At 39.7% G+C, this 17760-nt stretch overlaps 2 protein-coding genes across 3 annotated transcripts in view; one reads left to right on the forward strand and one right to left on the reverse strand.

The window, feature by feature from the left end:
* The first annotated feature begins 5692 nt into the window (after window positions 1-5692).
* Window positions 5693-9573, forward strand: bbip1 (BBSome interacting protein 1). 2 transcript variants are annotated; one of them, XM_055646962.1, is made up of 3 exons: window positions 5693-5838; window positions 6585-6670; window positions 9308-9573. In XM_055646962.1, exons 2-3 carry the CDS (start codon window positions 6625-6627, stop codon window positions 9460-9462), a joined length of 201 nt encoding a protein of 66 aa, XP_055502937.1. In that variant the 5' UTR covers window positions 5693-5838; window positions 6585-6624; the 3' UTR covers window positions 9463-9573. The 2 variants fall into 2 exon arrangements, with proteins under 2 accessions (XP_055502937.1, XP_055502938.1); XM_055646963.1 differs by lacking the exon at window positions 5693-5838 and adding an exon at window positions 5908-5946.
* Window positions 9574-11385: 1812 nt separating this feature from the next.
* Window positions 11386-17760, reverse strand: part of pdcd4b (programmed cell death 4b) — a 29125-nt gene continuing 22750 nt past the window's right edge. Inside the window, exons 8-11 of the mRNA XM_055646960.1 lie at window positions 15704-15811; window positions 12977-13084; window positions 12437-12576; window positions 11386-11990 (exon numbers count right to left, since the gene is read on the reverse strand). Of these exons, the coding sequence (XP_055502935.1) occupies window positions 11942-11990; window positions 12437-12576; window positions 12977-13084; window positions 15704-15811 (405 nt within the window). The 3' untranslated portion in view covers window positions 11386-11941. The remainder of the gene's footprint in view (window positions 11991-12436; window positions 12577-12976; window positions 13085-15703; window positions 15812-17760) is intronic.

The raw sequence follows: 17760 nt of genomic DNA on the forward strand, positions 1-17760 counted from the left end.
CCCCCTTACAATCAGTCTGAAGAAGGAGTCCCTACCCGAAATGACACTTATTCATGCCAGCAACTGTCCATTAATTGTCACCCACTATATTGTATTCCCAAAATATCTTAAAACAAATTTTCTTTTTTGGTAACACCCATTTCACTCAATATTGCTATTTTCAAAAATAATGTAAAAGAAGAGCAACTACAACATCAGGAGTAAGGATGGAGTGCATGTTGAAAGAAGTCTGTCCTATATTTTTGAAGTGCATTGTTGGTACCACTTTTTGCAATCTTGCTTTTGCTCCATTGCCCTATGCTGGGAATCATTGCCAAGGAGTTAAGAATTTGAAGAAATATTTGTATTTATGCTTTTTTAATGTACCATCCCTCTTGCTCCTATTTTGAGGTGACATCAAGTGACAGGAACATGATTGATATGTGTAGAAAGGAACAGCAGATGCTGGTTTAAACCAAAGATAGACACAAAAAGCTGGAGTAACTCAGCGGGTCAGCCAACATCTCTGGAGAAAAATAACGTGCGTTTTGGGTCGAGACCTTCTTCAAAAGGGCCTGAACAAGGATCTCGACCTGAAAGGTCACCTATTCCTTTTCTCCAGAGATGCTGTCTGACCCGCTGAGTTACTCCAGCTTTTTGTGTCTATCTTAGAGACATGATTGATATACCACCTAGAGGATAAGGACAACATTCATACCTAAAGCTCAACTCAGCTATCAATGGCATTTTAGATTTAATAATGATTCAAGCGACGAGAATGATTCTGCTTGAAATTCAGATGCTAAAATGATTCATTTATTGTGTTAGTTGTATGCATAGTATTAACTGCTAGCAGCGAATTATGCCAAAATCTCTATGTAGTTTCATAAAAACAGATAGCTCGAGAAGAGAGTTAATGTTTCATATTAATTCTAGAAGAATAAACACTTAATAATGAACAGTTTTCAGAAAGGCATGGGAGGTGATGGGAGGGGGTCGGTTAGAAAAATAAAGCTTTACAATTGAGTGGAAAACAAGAATGATTAAATGTCATAATGGAGGTAAATGGAGGTAAATAATAATGGATGATTAATAGGGAAAGTAATGAAACATTATATTGATCCATTAAAGCTGTAAATGCAAACACAAGAAATACCAATTTCTGCTGTTGCAAAAGTGCAGACAATCCATTTGGTACTTTAAAACTCCATTTGACAACTAGATTCTTTCTTTATCGTGAATCATATTTATTTTATTAGAGAAAGAAATCTCATGCGAGAGCAAATTGTATGATTGAATGTAAATGGGCCTTATTAAAAGTTCATAAAATAGCTACATTTACAGACTGAAAAGAGGTCAGGAGCTCCCCCTGCTGGCAATGATACTTTGCAGCGTTGTGCTCTGTGTACTGGTAAAGTTAAGTTTCATTTCAATGCCTAAATTATGCAAGCCAGACTTTCTGCCAGAATTTTTTAAATGTGCCAAAAATGGGTAAAATGGACAAAACTAAGCAGCATTTAGCAGATTATCTAAATTTTATTTTAGAAGCAACCGGTAGAGTTGCTGCCTTAACGCTTGGTACCCGGGTTCGACCCTGACCACGGGTGTTTGGGTATGCGGAGTTTGCACGTTCTCCCTGTGATCGCATGGGTTTCCTCCCACATCCCAAAGGCATGCAGGTTTGTAGGTTGACACAAAGTGCTGGAGTAACTCAGTGTGATGTAGACGGTACTTAGGAAATGCAAAAATCAACGATATCAAGGAAATATGGGGCACACAATAGGCCATTGTTGGGTGTGGGATAGGTGTTGTTTCAGGTCGGTTCCCTTCTTCAGACAATTTCAATGCAGCATCGGTTGAAACATTGTAGGAAACATGAAAAAACCAAGAGCTCGATGAGGTCAGTGTGGCGGTGGACAGTCAGTGTTGAAATCGAGAAGCCAGCTTAACTATACTGCTGAGTTCCCTCAGGTTGCAAGATCTTGGAAGTAATCTGTCTATAAATAGATAAATCTCTTATTCTATAGAGCGAAGGGGGAGAATTACATGGTGGTTATTATAACTGCTGGAGTTAAACAGTGATGCATTCAGCAAAGCTAAGCCCAATTTGCAAGAGCTGCAGTGTGGAGTAATATTATAGAACTGCACAGCACAGAAATAGGCCCTTTGAACCACCTTGTCCATGCCAACCAAATTGGCACATTCATATTTGCTTGCCTTTAGCTCACAGTCTCCAAACCTTTCTTAATATCTCCAAATGTGTTTTAAAAGTCATAACTGTATTGAGGTTCTACAGCTTCCTCTGTCAGCTCATTCCAATTACGGACTGTCCTCTGAGGTCCCTTTTAAATATCTCCCCTCTTACCTGAAGCATGCGCTCTCTAGTTTTAGAATCCTCTGCACGCAGAAAAGTCCTGTGAGCCTTCACTTTATCTATGCCCCACATTATATTGTATACCTCAGGTAAGGCCACCCTTCAGCCTCCGAAGAAGAAAAAGCCCAGCCTATCCAACATCTCCCTTTAACAAGCCTGCAAGTGAATGTTTTATCAATGTTTTATTGTCATATGTCCAGAAATGGAACAATGTAAAGATTTCTGCTTGCAGCAGCACAACAGATATGTAAACAAAGTACTCTGTAAACACTATAAACAAAAAAAACTTTTCTCTTATATGATATATATCCAGATGCACACACATGCACATGTGTATATACACACCCACACACACAAACACACACGTACACATAACTTATAATGACGTCCTTCCTCCAGCTGGACAACCAGAACTGCAGAATTGATCTAATTGCTTCTCCAGTTATCAAAGATATCAAAGGGTTAATGCCACACAATTCTGGTTGTAACAAGAATTTCTGTTGAAGGAGCAGCCAAGTTGGCAACAAGATTGATAAAATAAACAGTGATTATGGGAACCTATGTGGTTGAACAGGTCCTTCTATTCATGGGCTGGACTGGCTCTGGCTTGTAATTTTAAAATAACTGCCTTTAAAAACACACTCACATAGTTTCACAAGATTCCAAAGCACGATGCTCCTGTGGGATCATGCCAGACGTGCCTGAAGGCTCAATTTCAGCATAGACAGGGAGAGGCTATGGGAGAGAGTGTGGGAAGCAGAGAGTGTGGTGAAATGGTGAAGAGGGGAGTGATTCTAGGAGGGAGGATGGGAGTGGTGGAAGGAGTGGGAGAGTGCATTCAATTTTAAAGTGCAGATTCTTGGCGTATAAATTGTCCAACAATTTGGGATGAGCATAGAGTGATACAGTGTGGAAACAGGTTTTTCGGCCCAACTTGCCCACACCGGCCAACATATCCCAGCTACATTAGCCCCACCTGCCTGTGCTTGGTCCATATCCATCAAATCTGTCCTATCCATGTACCTGTCTAACTGGTTCTTCAACGTTGGGATAGTCCCTGCCTCAACTACCTCATCTGGCAGTTTGTTCCATACACCCACCACCCTTTGTGTGAAAGAGTTACCCCTCGATTCCTATTTAATATTTTCCCCTTCACCTTGAACCTATGCCCTCTGGTCCTCGATTCCCCTACTCTGGGCAAGAGACTCTGTGCAACTACCTGATCTATTCCTCTCATGATTTTGTACACAAAAGCAGAAAAGATATCCTGTGGGTTGCAAAAGACCATCACCATTAGGAACACAAGGGATAGACACAAAGTGATGGAGTAACTCAGCGGGTCAGGCAGGATCTCTGGAGCACCTGAGGTAAACCCACATAATCACTGGGAGAACTTACAGGTCGTACACAAACATCAACCATGGTCAGGATCAAACCCAAGTCACTGGAGCTGTGAGGCTACACAACTGTTGTCACTGAGTTACGCAAATTTCCTTTATTTATTCATTCATCTAAACTGTTTTTTCCCCTCTTTTATTTATTTCAGTTTATAACCTTACTCTAATGTCACTGTAGTGTCTTTCTGTTAAAGCTCTTTCTTTCACAGTATTTAAATCTCATCTGTGGATGACCAAGATCCCAAAAAACATTAATTGCCGTTAAATTCCAGACTCTTCTTTATTCCAAAGGAAACAAGCGACAGCCAAGATAATATTTCCTTGCAACAATTATTCTTAAACCCTCTGCATCCTCTCCAATGCTATCACATTAAAAAAAATAGGATAATGACTAGAATCATTCACGTCGCTCAGTTATGATCTATAACAATAAAAGTGGGAACAGCACATCTGTGTTCTTAACTACCTTGTCTGTCTACAATGCACTGCAATCAGCACTTAGTTTAAGTGGGATAATTAATACAGGCCATAAACTAGGTATGTTACAATACTTACCTTCAGCGGCGCTGCAATTCTGCCACTGGCCATGTGCGCGATTTTGGCGCGTTTGAGGGGGGGAGGGGGGTTAAAACGCGTTTTTTTTTCCGACCTGGTTCTGAATTATATTTGTTGGAGTGCAAGATGTTGCTAAAGAATCGTTCCGACGGCAGTTCTGTGTGCCTATAAAAAAAAAATTTGCACGACAAGTTAATCGCTGGAGTGATTTTAAAATCAGCTTCTGAAGCCGTCAATGCCGATAACGGGGACGGATTTTATGTAGGGGACAGGTAAAAGAAAGTAGTTTATTTTTATGTATTAAAGTGTTTCTTAAGATGTATTTAATTCACATTTTAAGTTGTGAAACGGTGATTTAGTCCCCGAACGAACCGGCAGTGTATTTGCTGCCGATATGGGGACTAAATCAATGCAACCTCAACGTTCCAAATGGTCCCGTACCAGAAAATCCCACTCGCAAGCTGATTGAAATGGCCATTAATTTACAGGTATTAAACATTAAATTCCTTCCATTTGGCCTATAAACCCATGACAATGAAATTTAAAAATTATGTTATATTCTGAATGTTATTTGGACACTTAGGCTATTTAAAAATGTTAATCTATTCTTAAGAAATGGATAGATGTTTAGATCTAGTAATTGAATTTTGTAATTAGCTACACTTAGGTAACTAACTAACTATATGCTTTAATTTCAAGTCATCTAAGTAAGATTGTTTCATATTTGTTTCAGAATGCTTCAATCTATAATAACTGAAAATTTATTTCAGTTCTCTTAAATTTTAAGAAAGTTATGGGCTTTTAAATGTTCTCGATCACAGCTTTTGTGTTAAGGCAATGAAAAAGCAATAGGGAACAAGATGCCAATTTCCGAGTATGAAAATGGCCATAACTTTTTTAATACTGAAGATATGAAAGTGAATTAGATGTCAAATTAAACTTCTTTTTATGCGTTATCTGATGGGATAAATTAAAGACTTGATTTTTAAAATCTCAAAATTTTGTAACATTGCTACATAAACACTGAGGCAATACAGAACAACAGAACATACACGGATCACACATACTATAAAACTACAAAGAAAGAAGGGGCAGACAGACTGTTGGCGAGGCAGCCACCCGGTGGGTTATTTATTTATTTAAGTATAATTTATCAACTGAATTAAAGGTGCCTAATATGGTTCAAGAATTCCTTTAGTTGAGACTCCAGGACCACCCTGGATGGGTCACGGTGGGTCCCCGGACATAAAGTGAAACAAGGAGCAGGCTCCGGATGACGTAATGCCTCGCCGTCACGTACAAAGATCGCTAATAGCTGTAAGATCTTTGGACACGTATTTTGTGACGCTGCCCGCGGCGTTACGTATGGCGGAACGCGATGAGGTCACGGTTGACGCAGCGGGAGCGCTCTGGTGCTCCGCGCGTCATCAGTGGTGACATCACCAGGGGCCGCGCGGCCACTGCCGGCCTCGTCCGTCTGTCCGCACGCGCGCACTCGGGGCCAAAGATCATAGTTGGAGACGGCAGCCTCGGGTAAAACGTGCTGGCTGCAACACTCTCGTCATGGCGGCAGACTTTCTCCATGGCAACCGTTGCTGCCTCTCCCATATTATGTCTTCAGCTGCCTTTCGGATTCCATAGGTTCCCCTGCAACCTCTCCATACTCTATCCTCTTGCAGCCTATCCCCCTCTCCATGATGTGTCCTCCTGCAGCCTCCCCCCCCCCCCCCTCCCCTTCATACTGTGTCCTGCAGTCTCTAACGCCCTATATTATGTCCTCCTGCAGTCTTCCTTCCCCACATTATCCTCCCGTCGCCACTCCCTCCCCTCATTATATCAACCTACTGCCTCTTCCCCCTCATCAGGTCTTCCTACAGCTTCTCCTTTCCTTTCTCATGATATTTCTAATTATATTCTCTCTTTATATCCTGTAAAGTTCTTCCCCATTATGATCTCCCACAAACTCTCCCCACTCTCCTCTTCAGCCTGTCCTCACACAGCATCTCCCCATTCCCCTCACATTATATCCTCCCATAACCTCTCCCCACATTATCTTCTGTTTTGTCCTCACAGACTGTCCATTCTCCTCTCCACATTATCTTTCTCCATTCCCCATTATCTCAGTTCCCTGTTTTGTTCGCCCACAGCCTTTCCCCTCCCCACATTGTCTCCCCATTCTCCGTTCCACATTGTTCTACCACTTCTCCCTTCCCTATGGCAATTTAAGCTGTTACAGTAAATAAGACATAAATATTTGTGTTATGTTTTTGTATTTTCAGGAAATTAAACATTGTAGATAAATTGTGAACGGGGTTAACAATGCCTGAAGTAAAGTCCATATTTCGAGAAGTCCTTCCTAAACAAGGTACATCTTTGTTTAACTTTACTATGTACTTGTTTTGGATTGATACTTTGTTAGCTGAAAATCCACAGTACTGACAACTTCCATCTTAAGATCAAAATCTAGAGGGAACTTAGTAAATCATGCACATTTTTGTTATGCAGAATGTTGTGCAAAAATGTTAGTAAACCAGCTTCTTCTTCTTATCGTGTCCACACACAAGATTAGTTGTTTAGCCAGAGCTGAATACATTTCTCAGCATCTGCATACAATGGTGTCTGCCTTGCGCTTCTTGTGCGTGGTGGTGGAAAGATTGGTAAAATCAGAGCCGCGACGTGAACTCTCTTTCCTTGACCTCAGTAAACCAGCTGATAGAGATCAAAAACGTTTTAACAGATAGGGTAGTTACTGAAGGCCAAATCTGAAAAACCCTAAACCAGTTGGAACTAACTTACGTTGTTTGAATAAATTTTTTAAAACTGGCTGAGAATTGCTGTTTTGGATGGTGCGCAGATCCAAAAAAAAGTAAATGGTCTACTTGTATTGACATTTTAGAGGAGAATAACTTGCTACTTCATCCCTACTTTTTTTCCTCCCCCATTTGGGGATGTATTGGGATGCACGTGCCATGAGTGGTTCTTCTAGTCAGAGTGATACAGTGTGGAAACAGACCATTCGGCCCAACTTGCACACACCCGCCAATGTGTCCCAGCTACACTAGTCCCACATGCCCAAGTTTGGTCCATATCCCTCCAAACCTGTCCTACTCATGACCCTGTCTGTTTGTTAAATTTTGGGATAGTCCCAGCCTCAACTACCTCCTCTGGCAGCTTGTTCCATACACCCACTACCCATTTGTGTGAAAAAGCTACCCCTCAGATTCCTATTAAATCTTTTCCCTCATGTCCTCGATTCACCTACTCTGGGCTTAGAAATCAGGTTTCTGTAGATTGTGTAAAGTGAGTTTCAGCAATGTGCATTCTGTTCTCGTCTAATTACGTTTTCCAGAACGTTAAATTACTGATCATTTGGAGGATATAGTTGACTCGGGCAGGGAACGGCAAGAGTTGTTCGGACATGGAAATTCTAGGGCATATGTATGGGGAAGAAATAGGACCTGTCAGTAGGAAGCACAGATAATATAAATTATGGCTTTTAATATCAGGTCCTGCCAATTATAAATTTACTCTTAAGCAAACCTGATTATATTATCTTAATGTGTAACTGGGCTATCTTTTGGGTTACTATTATTCTCACTACACCAGAGCAGTCTCCACCTGACTAATCTTCTGAATAGTGTTGCAGTTCATATTTCACTGTAGGTTAAAGATCAGTTTTCAAATATAGTTTGTTTATAAACAACCACCAAGGAATTATAGTCATAAGGAAAATTCTTCAAAATGGGCTGAATTGGAGTCAATTTCTAAAAAAAACTCTTGATAAAGTTTAATAAATATATCATAGCAAACAGAATGATTATTACTCTAAGGTTATTCTCAGTCAAAGCTTTAGTGCTGCAAATCAAAATGTAGAAATATGATTGCATGTATTTTTAATTTATTTTGTAGAAATGTATTCTATAGCTTCTGTAATTTATATTGGCGTTCAAAGTGATCATTTACATTGTGATTGATTTGAGATTATAATTGTAGGCTATTGATTTTTTTTGCAGGCAGGCAAATCAAACATTTGTTGACTATGTCAAATTATTTGGACAAAATTAGCTTGGATGAGGGATGAAACATGTAAAAACTAGCACAAGTAGCAAGTAACAGAACATTTTAGACATTCATCATTTAGATTTTCCAATGACCCAGTGGCATGTTATTATTTATTTTAATATTTTAGAAAATATTAACAATGCCTGCTCTGGGCTGCTCAGTTTGTACTGAGTATTCATTTCCAGCCAGAACAGTGCTGGGGTAATGAATGCACTGCTATGGTACAAGAATGATTTAGTACGATGGGTGCAAGGACAAACAACCCAATTTATGGTAATACAACGCATAAACTGGGGTGGTTGAGGACTGGTAATACAACCACAGGTTGTCCTTAAAGATCTCCACTGTCAAGAGTGAGACCACAGATAAACTGGAGGAACAGCACTCATTCCACTTGGGTAGCTTACAACCCAAATGGTATGAACATTGATTTCTCCAGTTTTAGGTAACCAACAATGACCCATTCACTTTCTACTATATACCTTTCTTTTGACTTCACATTTTGTACCCGTTCTGTTTATCTCACAGACTTTTATAATCTTCCCATCTCCGGCCTTTGTCCATCTATCTATCTGCCGAACAAACCCTCTTACTTATTCACCCATCACTTCCAAGAATCTCCCGATCCAAACCATTATATATCTATGTCCTCCAGAGATGCTCACAAAATGCTTGAGTAACTCAATGGGATAGAGAGCATACCTTTTTGAAAACCAGCATCTACAATTTATCTACGTAAACTGGGGATGTTCTCAGAGAAGGTGTTTCCACTGTTGTACAACCAGGGAACCGATTTTTAATGTGATTGCAAGACAATTAAGAACATTCTGAAAAGCAAATGACAATAAGATGTCAGTTGCAGATTCAGTTGTCTTAAGAATAATGCAAAATGACAGCAGCAATACAGCATTTTTTATGTTCCTTAATGTATTTATGTTAGGTCAACTCTCCTTTGAGGATACCCCAACTATGGTACTCTGCAAACCAAAACTGCTGCCACTTAAATCAGTAACATTGGAGAAGATGGAGAAAATGCAAAGGGAAGCAGAGGCTACCATACGGCAACAGGAGCTGGCACAAAGACAACAGCAGTAGGATGACTTCACAGCGCTGAATTATATCTGTAAAACCACCCACAAAGGCATTCCTAATAAACCTGTAATAAAATTAAATGTTTCTTTAAATAAAGGATAATTCCTCATTTTATATTGGGCTCAATTGTACTTTTTTTTAAATGTCAGGGGCCTGTTATTCATGTTTTAAAAACAAATCCGTCTTTTTACTTGGGTGATGTACAGCATAGAAGATTATTGAGCCCTGTACTTAGACTGTGTATCATAATAGCACATGCCAGTCAACAGTACATGTGGAAAAACATACCTGAACAGCAAAACTCAAGACCAGAAGCAATAAGATATTTGCCCTGCGTGTAGTTCAGTAATGTGGGATTAATATTGGCATAAAGGGTCATGAACTCAGAGGAATTTGGGTCAGGTCTCAAATGCGACTAGCATAGAGGGCATCTTGGTCAGCATGGCTGAGTGATTAGTTCTATTTAACTCTATATTATTAGTTCTATATTATTATTAATATATTAGAATTGAAGCAAGTATTAGAAAAACATGACCAAGTAAAAGAGTATGCTTATTGTAGTATTCCGATCTAATTAAATAAGTTACTTTCATTCGAAGAATATCAGTATTTAACTCCTAGTTGTTCAAATGGTGTAGCCAGCATTCTCATTTGTGTCCGTAAGTTAAGGGTTCAACCGTCAGTTCAAGATAGCAGCTCTAATTCGATATTTAGAGGACATACTGCATTGACAAAAATAAGAAGCTACACTCCCAGTTGTGATGGTTCAAAGTGACATTGTGTTGCCAATAGTTAACGTCCTGGCATTCTCCATCACAGCAGATTAACTTATTTATATAGATCAGGGGTCGGCAACCTTGTTCTGCATAGAGGCCAGGACGCACGTCTGTGAGCGGATGGCAGGCCACATCTATCACGTATACACATGAATCCCACCCCGGGTGGCAGACATCAAATCACGTGTTCCCATAGATCCCGCCCCTTCGGGGATGCCACCTGGAGCACTGGCCCCTAGTTACGGGCGCTCACGAACATGGTGCACCTACGGACCATTGCCTTGGCTCTGTCCTGGAGACGGTGGCTCAAATACTCATACTCACTCGTCCATGGCCTTCTGACAACCCCGATACCGACAGTGAAGCCCAGACACAGAAAGTGCGCGGCCATGCCGGTGGCTTTAAGCAGGATGCGGTACAACCAGAACTCAGCGCTCGTCGGCTCCGCCATTGCAGGCCTCCTTGCGTCACCTGTCCCGGGAGGTACTGAAGATGAAGGAAGTCTGCGGGCTGGACCATCACGGGAAAAAAAAAACGCCTGCGGGGCGGATGATTTCGGCATTCGGCCCGGAGGCCATAGTTTGCTGATATAGATGATACTATTGGGATCGTTCTATGTGCATTTGTCTCTGCTCACCTTAAAGAACCTTGTTGAATGCAAGGATGTAATTAGAGTTCTTTAAATACTTGTTTCTTATTAGAAATAGCTCAGAACGGTGGTGCCTTCAATTTCCAACTTTACTCCATACTTTGTAAGAAACCACATTAGAGTTTAGTTTAGAGATATAGCGCAGAAACAGGCCCTTCGGCCCAGAGCCGCGCCGATCAGCAATCCCTGCACATTAAAACTATCCTACACACTAGGGACAATTTTACATTTCTACCAAACCAATTAATCTACAATCCTGTACATCTTTGGGGGTGTGGGAGGAAACCCACGCAGGTCAAGGGGAGAACGTACAAACTTCATACAGAGAGCACCCTTAGTCAGGATCGAACCTGGGTCCCTGGCAGCAACTCTGACCGCTGCGCCACCCCTGCACTCCATTATAACACTAGTGGAAAAATATTGGCCATGGGGAAGATATAAAATGTATTAAATGTTTGATTTTTATATTATGCAAGGAAGAAAAACACATCCACTGCCATATTCCATCTTCAGAATCAATTTTTAATGCAAGTCAAAAGGACATTTTATACATTCTGCTGGAACTTGTACAGAAAGGTAGAGTCCAGCTTTTAAACTGCTTGAAGCATATATTTTTAGCATTAGCAGCCAAGAAGAGATCTGTTACACACAGCATGTGTAACCCATTCATACAGATTTCAGTACTTAAACCAGTCCTTTTGAAGACCTTGGCATTCAGAAAGGCGTGGCAGTGATGTTTGCACAACACTATGGAATGATCAGATTACTTCAACCCTTAAGTAGCTTATTTTCAATTACCACAAGCATGCGGCACTGTTGTAAATTCGATTCCAACACCACCCCCATCCCTGGAAAAAGAAAATCTATACCCTACATGTTAAGTGCTTTTTGGTTCTGTTTTCGCAGTGAATGCACTCAAATATTTAATGAGGTTTAACCCATCCCCAAAGTTCACAAGTAATATGAACTGTGTGGACTGAAAAGCTATAATCAAAATATGACTGCACAAATTTTTTTTTAAATGAAGGAACACGTGCCATTCATCTGACAACTTTTTTCACTTGAAGCGTCCGCCATCTCCTTCACTTACGAAGCGTTTGCGTCCCCTTAAAGAAACATTAAATAAAAGTAAGTTCAGGTAACGTAAACAAAAATTCGTGTGACATTAGCACAGAAATAGCCTTGAATTAGACATGGGGCAGAGTGAAATACATTAAAATATGGGTTGAGATTAGGTTACCATTAATAGCAAATAACACATTTTATATACATTTACAGTTTTATAACAAATGGAAGAGAAGAAACATCACAGCAAAATCGTATATGAGGCATTGTAATAATATTTAGGGAGTCAGAGGTTTTAGCTGCAGAAAAGGTTTCACGAGATGTAGGTTTACAGCATAGTCATCTTTTCAAAATCTGTTGCAGTTCTGGTTATACCGCACCAACCTGGTACACCCCACTAACTTGAAAGATATTTATGAAATAACATTTTGAATTGATATTCACACAGTGACCTGGGTAATGAGTGTTCCCCTACAATGTTACTCACCTAGAGGGACAAAGATCTCTCAGCTCTTTCACTATGATCCCCATTTGATGGCACTGTTCCACAAACTGTTCCATTACCGTGTAAGCCTGCGGCACATCTAAATGGATGTCTGGAATTTCTTTGTATACACGCTCAAACCCCTGCAATTTGAGAAACTGATTTTTAGAATTAAACAGCACATTTTTTTTTGAAGCAGGAGAATCTTTCACCACATCTTGTAATAAAAATGCTATCAGAGAGGTTTCAATATCCATGCATGCCAGCATGGATAATGCTGATCGAAAACAAATTAGAGTATATTCAACCCAAAACTAATTTCTCCCTCCAGGGAAGCGTTTTCTGTTTCTGTTAACATTGTTCTCTTCTCCCTCACATGCCACTTTGCAATCCCACTTCTACATCTTATTTAGAGGAGGCAAAGTTAATTTTCTGACATCCAGTCTTCAACCGGTCTGTGAAGCTTAAAAGCACAATAAATAAACTAAACTGAGCTGGAAGCATCAGCATACACTTGTGTTGCCCAGTAGGTGGCACACTTACTCTGTTCATTTGGTCCACAGTGATGATAGATTCCCACAAGGATTTCAGCATCTTTAGTATCATTTTAACGGTGGTTTCCCCAGTTGATTCAAGAACCATCACTATAGCCTAAACATTAAAAAAAAAGTATTGGTTAAAGAACAAGTTACTTAAACATTGCAATATTACCCAATCTAATTCAAAGGCTTTCCGAACCAAAATGCAAAGGAGTAATTAATGTTTTATCCATTCTGTGAAAATATTTAAATGCTACGAACTTCAGCTCTCAATGACATGGCAATTAGTCCCGAGACTGATTTTTCAGAATTGAAAAATTCAAAATATACGTTTAAACATTTAAAACATTTAGACAGGTACACGAAAAGGATAGGTTAGAGGGTCATGGACCAAATGCAGGCAGGTGGGACTAGTATAGATGGGACACTTTGGTCAGCGTGGGCATGTTCAGCGGTAGGGTCTGTTTATTCATTGAGGAGGATGGGAAGCTCAGTCAATTGATAATTATTTTGGATATTAAGGAAGTGAAAGGATTGGAGGTTAACACTGCGAAAGCAAGGTAGAGGATCAGCCTGTGAAGGAAGGAACTGCAGATGCTGGTTTATATTAAAGATAGATCGTTTTGGTCCTGCCCTAGCCACCCGAAGGAAATTACTATCCCTTTGTCTCCTTGCTAACTATAGTATAAGGTGAAGGAATTCAAATTAATTTTCTATAATCTCAAACAGCCATGGATAAATAATAATAAAGATGGTTCTCATCCATAAACACACGATCAAAAATAAGCCGCAAAATGCTGGAGTAACTCAGCAAGTCAGGCAGCATCCCTGGAGAAAAGGAATGGGTGATGTTTCAGGTCAGAACCTTTCTTGAGTCTGCTGAAGGTCGTCTGAAAGACTCCGACCCAAAACGTCACCCACTCCTTTGGTCCCGGGGTGCTGCCTGACCCGCTGAGTTATTCCAGCATTTTGTGTTTATCTAAAGGATCAGCCTTGATCTCATTAGATGGCTGAGCAGGCACAAGGGTTTGTATTCTACTTACATTCTTAAAAACTGCTTACATTCTTAACAACTAAATACATACAGGCATCCTCAAAACACATTCTCACTGATGGCCCCAGATAATTGGGATTGATACGCATTTTGATTATGAATTAAGAAATCTACACCTCACCATCCATTCACAGCTTACAATAAGGCATGCAACTTAGTGCTTGGGAATAGCAACTGATTGAAAACTTGGGTAATAACAATTGCATTATTCAGTGGCAGATAACCAGAACTATCTCTGGGACAATGGGTGCTCTGTTGCCACGGACACGTGTATTGAAGACATCACCATCCAAAGTCGGAAACTGGTTGAAGGTAGATGGTGGCCCGAGGGGAGTTAAGCTGTCCCCGTTTCCCTGCTTTCAATTTCAACTTGATATGTTGATATCTTCAATCAATTCTAGCCTCAAACAAAATGAATTACTTTTAAATCATCCAAATCTATGTAAAACAAACCATTGCCGTAGTTTTTGATTATCGATATTGAACTTTTAACAATCCATTTTCTTGATAGTATTATCACGATGCTTGGAATTCAACAAATGATTGCTGCTGGTATAAAATCAGCCAATGGAAAGGTAAATTAATCTAATAATAATTGTGGATGTAATTTGGTTAGAACATGTGATCAAACCTTCGAGATAGCAAACAGTAGAGTTGACAGCCCAGACATCAGCCCTGCAGAGTTACAGCTTGCAGCTAGAGTTCACATATGAAATCTGCAGAAGTGTGAAATCTGCAGAACTGTATCAACTGCAATGGGCTTTGAATAATCACCATTTGCTTGATTGAAAGATACAGCAAGGAAACAGGCCCTTCAGCTCACTGTCCATACCAGCCATTTATCACACTAGGTCTATGTTATACCACTTTGGCATTCACTCCTTATAAATTGGGGTCAATTGAACTACAAACCTGCACATCTTTGGGATGTGGAAGGAAACGGGAGAACCCAGAGGAAACGCTGCAGTCACAGGGAGCACGTGAAACTCCAGACAGCACCCAAGGACAAGATCGAGCCCAGGTCTCTGTATTGTGAGGCAGCAGCTCTACTGATTGCACCACTGCTTGATTAAGTGTTGTTCAACCATTTTAATTACCAAAGCCATTTATGTATTCATTGTCTTTATCCATCAACTGTTTTTAATCAGATGCATAATGGCCGTCGTCGCTAAATAGCATATTATCAAACTTCTAAAAACTTTTAGAATCAAAATGCTTTTAATATGGTCCCTCATTTGTTTCCTTGTAGTGTATCTTCAAACCAGCATATATCCTCATACAAAAATCTTATTATAATTATCTTTCTTAATTGTTTCCTCCTTGTTGCATTATGCTGTTCGAATACATAGTAAATATGCCTTTCCTTGCACTCAATTTCTCCTGCAACTTAACTCATCCATAGTGTGTTTTTAATGGGGTTATTTTTTTAAATGGATGTTTTTTCCTCCAAGGCTCAGTTAAATATTTCCTGCTGCTCTTCCAGATCATAGTTTACCAGTACTGTTGTCCATTTTATTATGCCCCAGTACTACTTTCATCTTCTAAAAAATAGCCTTTTGCTATTACTCTATAGACTTTGACATGCCGATGTTCATCTCAACTCTATTGTACTCTATTGTATTGTGAACACTATTGCCATATTTGCCTAATGTGAAGAAGACTTCATCCATTGGGTACCTTGTACACAAGCTCGTGGTGAAAGTGTGGCACTTCAAGTTCCCGCAGACAACGTTCAGCTTCTCCTACATCTCCAGACACTTGGTATTCCTTCAGCAACATGTCAATCTGGCAAAGGAATTATGTAAATGATGCAAGGGGTGTATATAGTTACTATAAAACACACTACTGCAACAAATAGAGTTGAATAATCTGTCTAATCAGCTCTCAAATCAGCAGTCTTAAGTAGATATTTGATGCATGTAAACTTTGGTTAGCCGTTTCCTGCATCAGTCTTTAGCTGGCTTCAATACAACATAAAGACTGATACAGGAAACAGCTAACCAAAGTTTACTTGCATCTAAAGTCTACTTATGTTGAGAAGTATAGGCATTGAAATCACATTTTACAGTGGATTTCCTCAATCCATAGTCAACAGAACAGAACTAACAATCCAAAAACATTACCAACTTATATTGTGCGTTTAATGTAGTAAGGCATCCAAGGTGCTCATCAAGTTACCAAACAAGAATCAAAACTAAAAATGCTGGGGAAAATGACAAAGAGTTATTGGCAGAGTAATAGCCCTGTCCCATGGTACGCGTTCATTCCAAGAGTTCTCCCGAGTTTGCCCCGATTCGAACTCGGAGATTTACGGTAATGGCCACTCGTCGGTACTCGGGGCTCTCGTGGACATTTTTCATCATGTTGAAAAATCTTCACGAGTCTTCCCGTGCTTACCTGCCGTTAGCGAGTCTTCCCGAGTACCTGCCGTTAGCACTAAGAGACGTCCCGAGCTCCGACGTACCCACTACGTTCATTCTCCGTGCTTACCGGGAGTTTGATAAATTTTTAAACTCGGGAGAGCTCTTGGAATGAACTCGTACCGTGGGACAGGGGTTTTAGACTTTAAGGCACAGACTTAAAGTAGGAAAGCAAAGATTCAGGTAGACAAGGTTAGTTAGGGAATCACAGTGATTGACAGATTGAACGTGGTGATTTTCAAAAGACCAGGTGGGGAGGAGCACTGCCACGGCAATAATAAATGGTTTGTCATTAAATGGCATGAAGCCAGGCAGGACCAACAAAAAGGAATCAAATCTAATGGCAAAAATGAAAGTTGCAAACATGAAAATGCTTTAATTTTGGGTTTAAATTCAAATTCCACATCGATCTCAGTAGAAATCACACAAATTTCCTCTTAGTATTCCCATTTTCTCACACATAAATGGATTAGTAGATTACTTGGCCACTGTAAATTTCCCTTTATTGTAGGTGGGATGGGATGCTGGGTGTAGCAATGTTACAAAATTTTGAGATTTAAAAAATCAAGTCTGCAATTTATCCCATCAGATAAAGCATAACAATAAGTTTAATTTGACACCTAATTCACTTTCATATCTCAAGTAATAAAAAAGTTATGGCCATTTTCATACTCGGAAATTAGCATCTTGTTCCCTATTGATTTTCTATGGACATAACAAAAAAGCTGTGATCGTGGACAGTCAAAAGCCCATAACCTTCTTAAAAATTAAGAGAACTGAATGAAATTTTCAGTTATCATAGATTGAAGCATTCTGAAACAAATATAAAATAATCTTACTTGGATGACCTGAAATTAAAGCATATAATTAGTTAGTTACCCAATTGTAGCTAATTTCAAACTTCAATTACTAGATCTAAACATCTATCCATTTCTTAATAAATGATTAACATTTTTAAATAGCCCAAGTGTCCAAATAATATTCACAAATAATTCACAATAAAACATGATTTTTAAATCTCATTTGCATCAATTTATAGGCCAAATGGAAGGAATTTAGTGTTCAATTGCTGTAAATTAAAGTCCATTTAAATCGGCTTTCTAGTGGGTTCCTGTGAACGCACTGGTTTAGAACGTTCACATTGCGCTGGATTTGTGCCCTCAAATGCCCAGAAAAATACTGCGGGATATAAAGAGCCCAAAATGAGCTACTCGCTATAGAAAACATTATATGCAGGGTTATATACAAGCCCCATTTAATGTAAAAATAAGGTACATACCTTTAATTGTTTGCTTTATAAAACCCTGGGGCTGC

The sequence above is a fragment of the Leucoraja erinacea genome, chromosome 15 (assembly GCF_028641065.1).
Source record: "Leucoraja erinacea ecotype New England chromosome 15, Leri_hhj_1, whole genome shotgun sequence".
Taxonomy (NCBI): Eukaryota; Metazoa; Chordata; class Chondrichthyes; order Rajiformes; family Rajidae; genus Leucoraja; species Leucoraja erinaceus.

Excerpts from the sequence above, each read along its gene's own strand:
- bbip1 (XM_055646962.1), top strand. The coding sequence starts at position 6,625 with ATGCCTGAAGTAAAGTCCATATTTCGAGAAGTCCTTCCTAAACAAG. Across the intron at positions 6,671-9,307 it reads AGAAGTCCTTCCTAAACAAG|GTCAACTCTCCTTTGAGGAT; the intron begins GTACATCTTTGT and ends TATTTATGTTAG.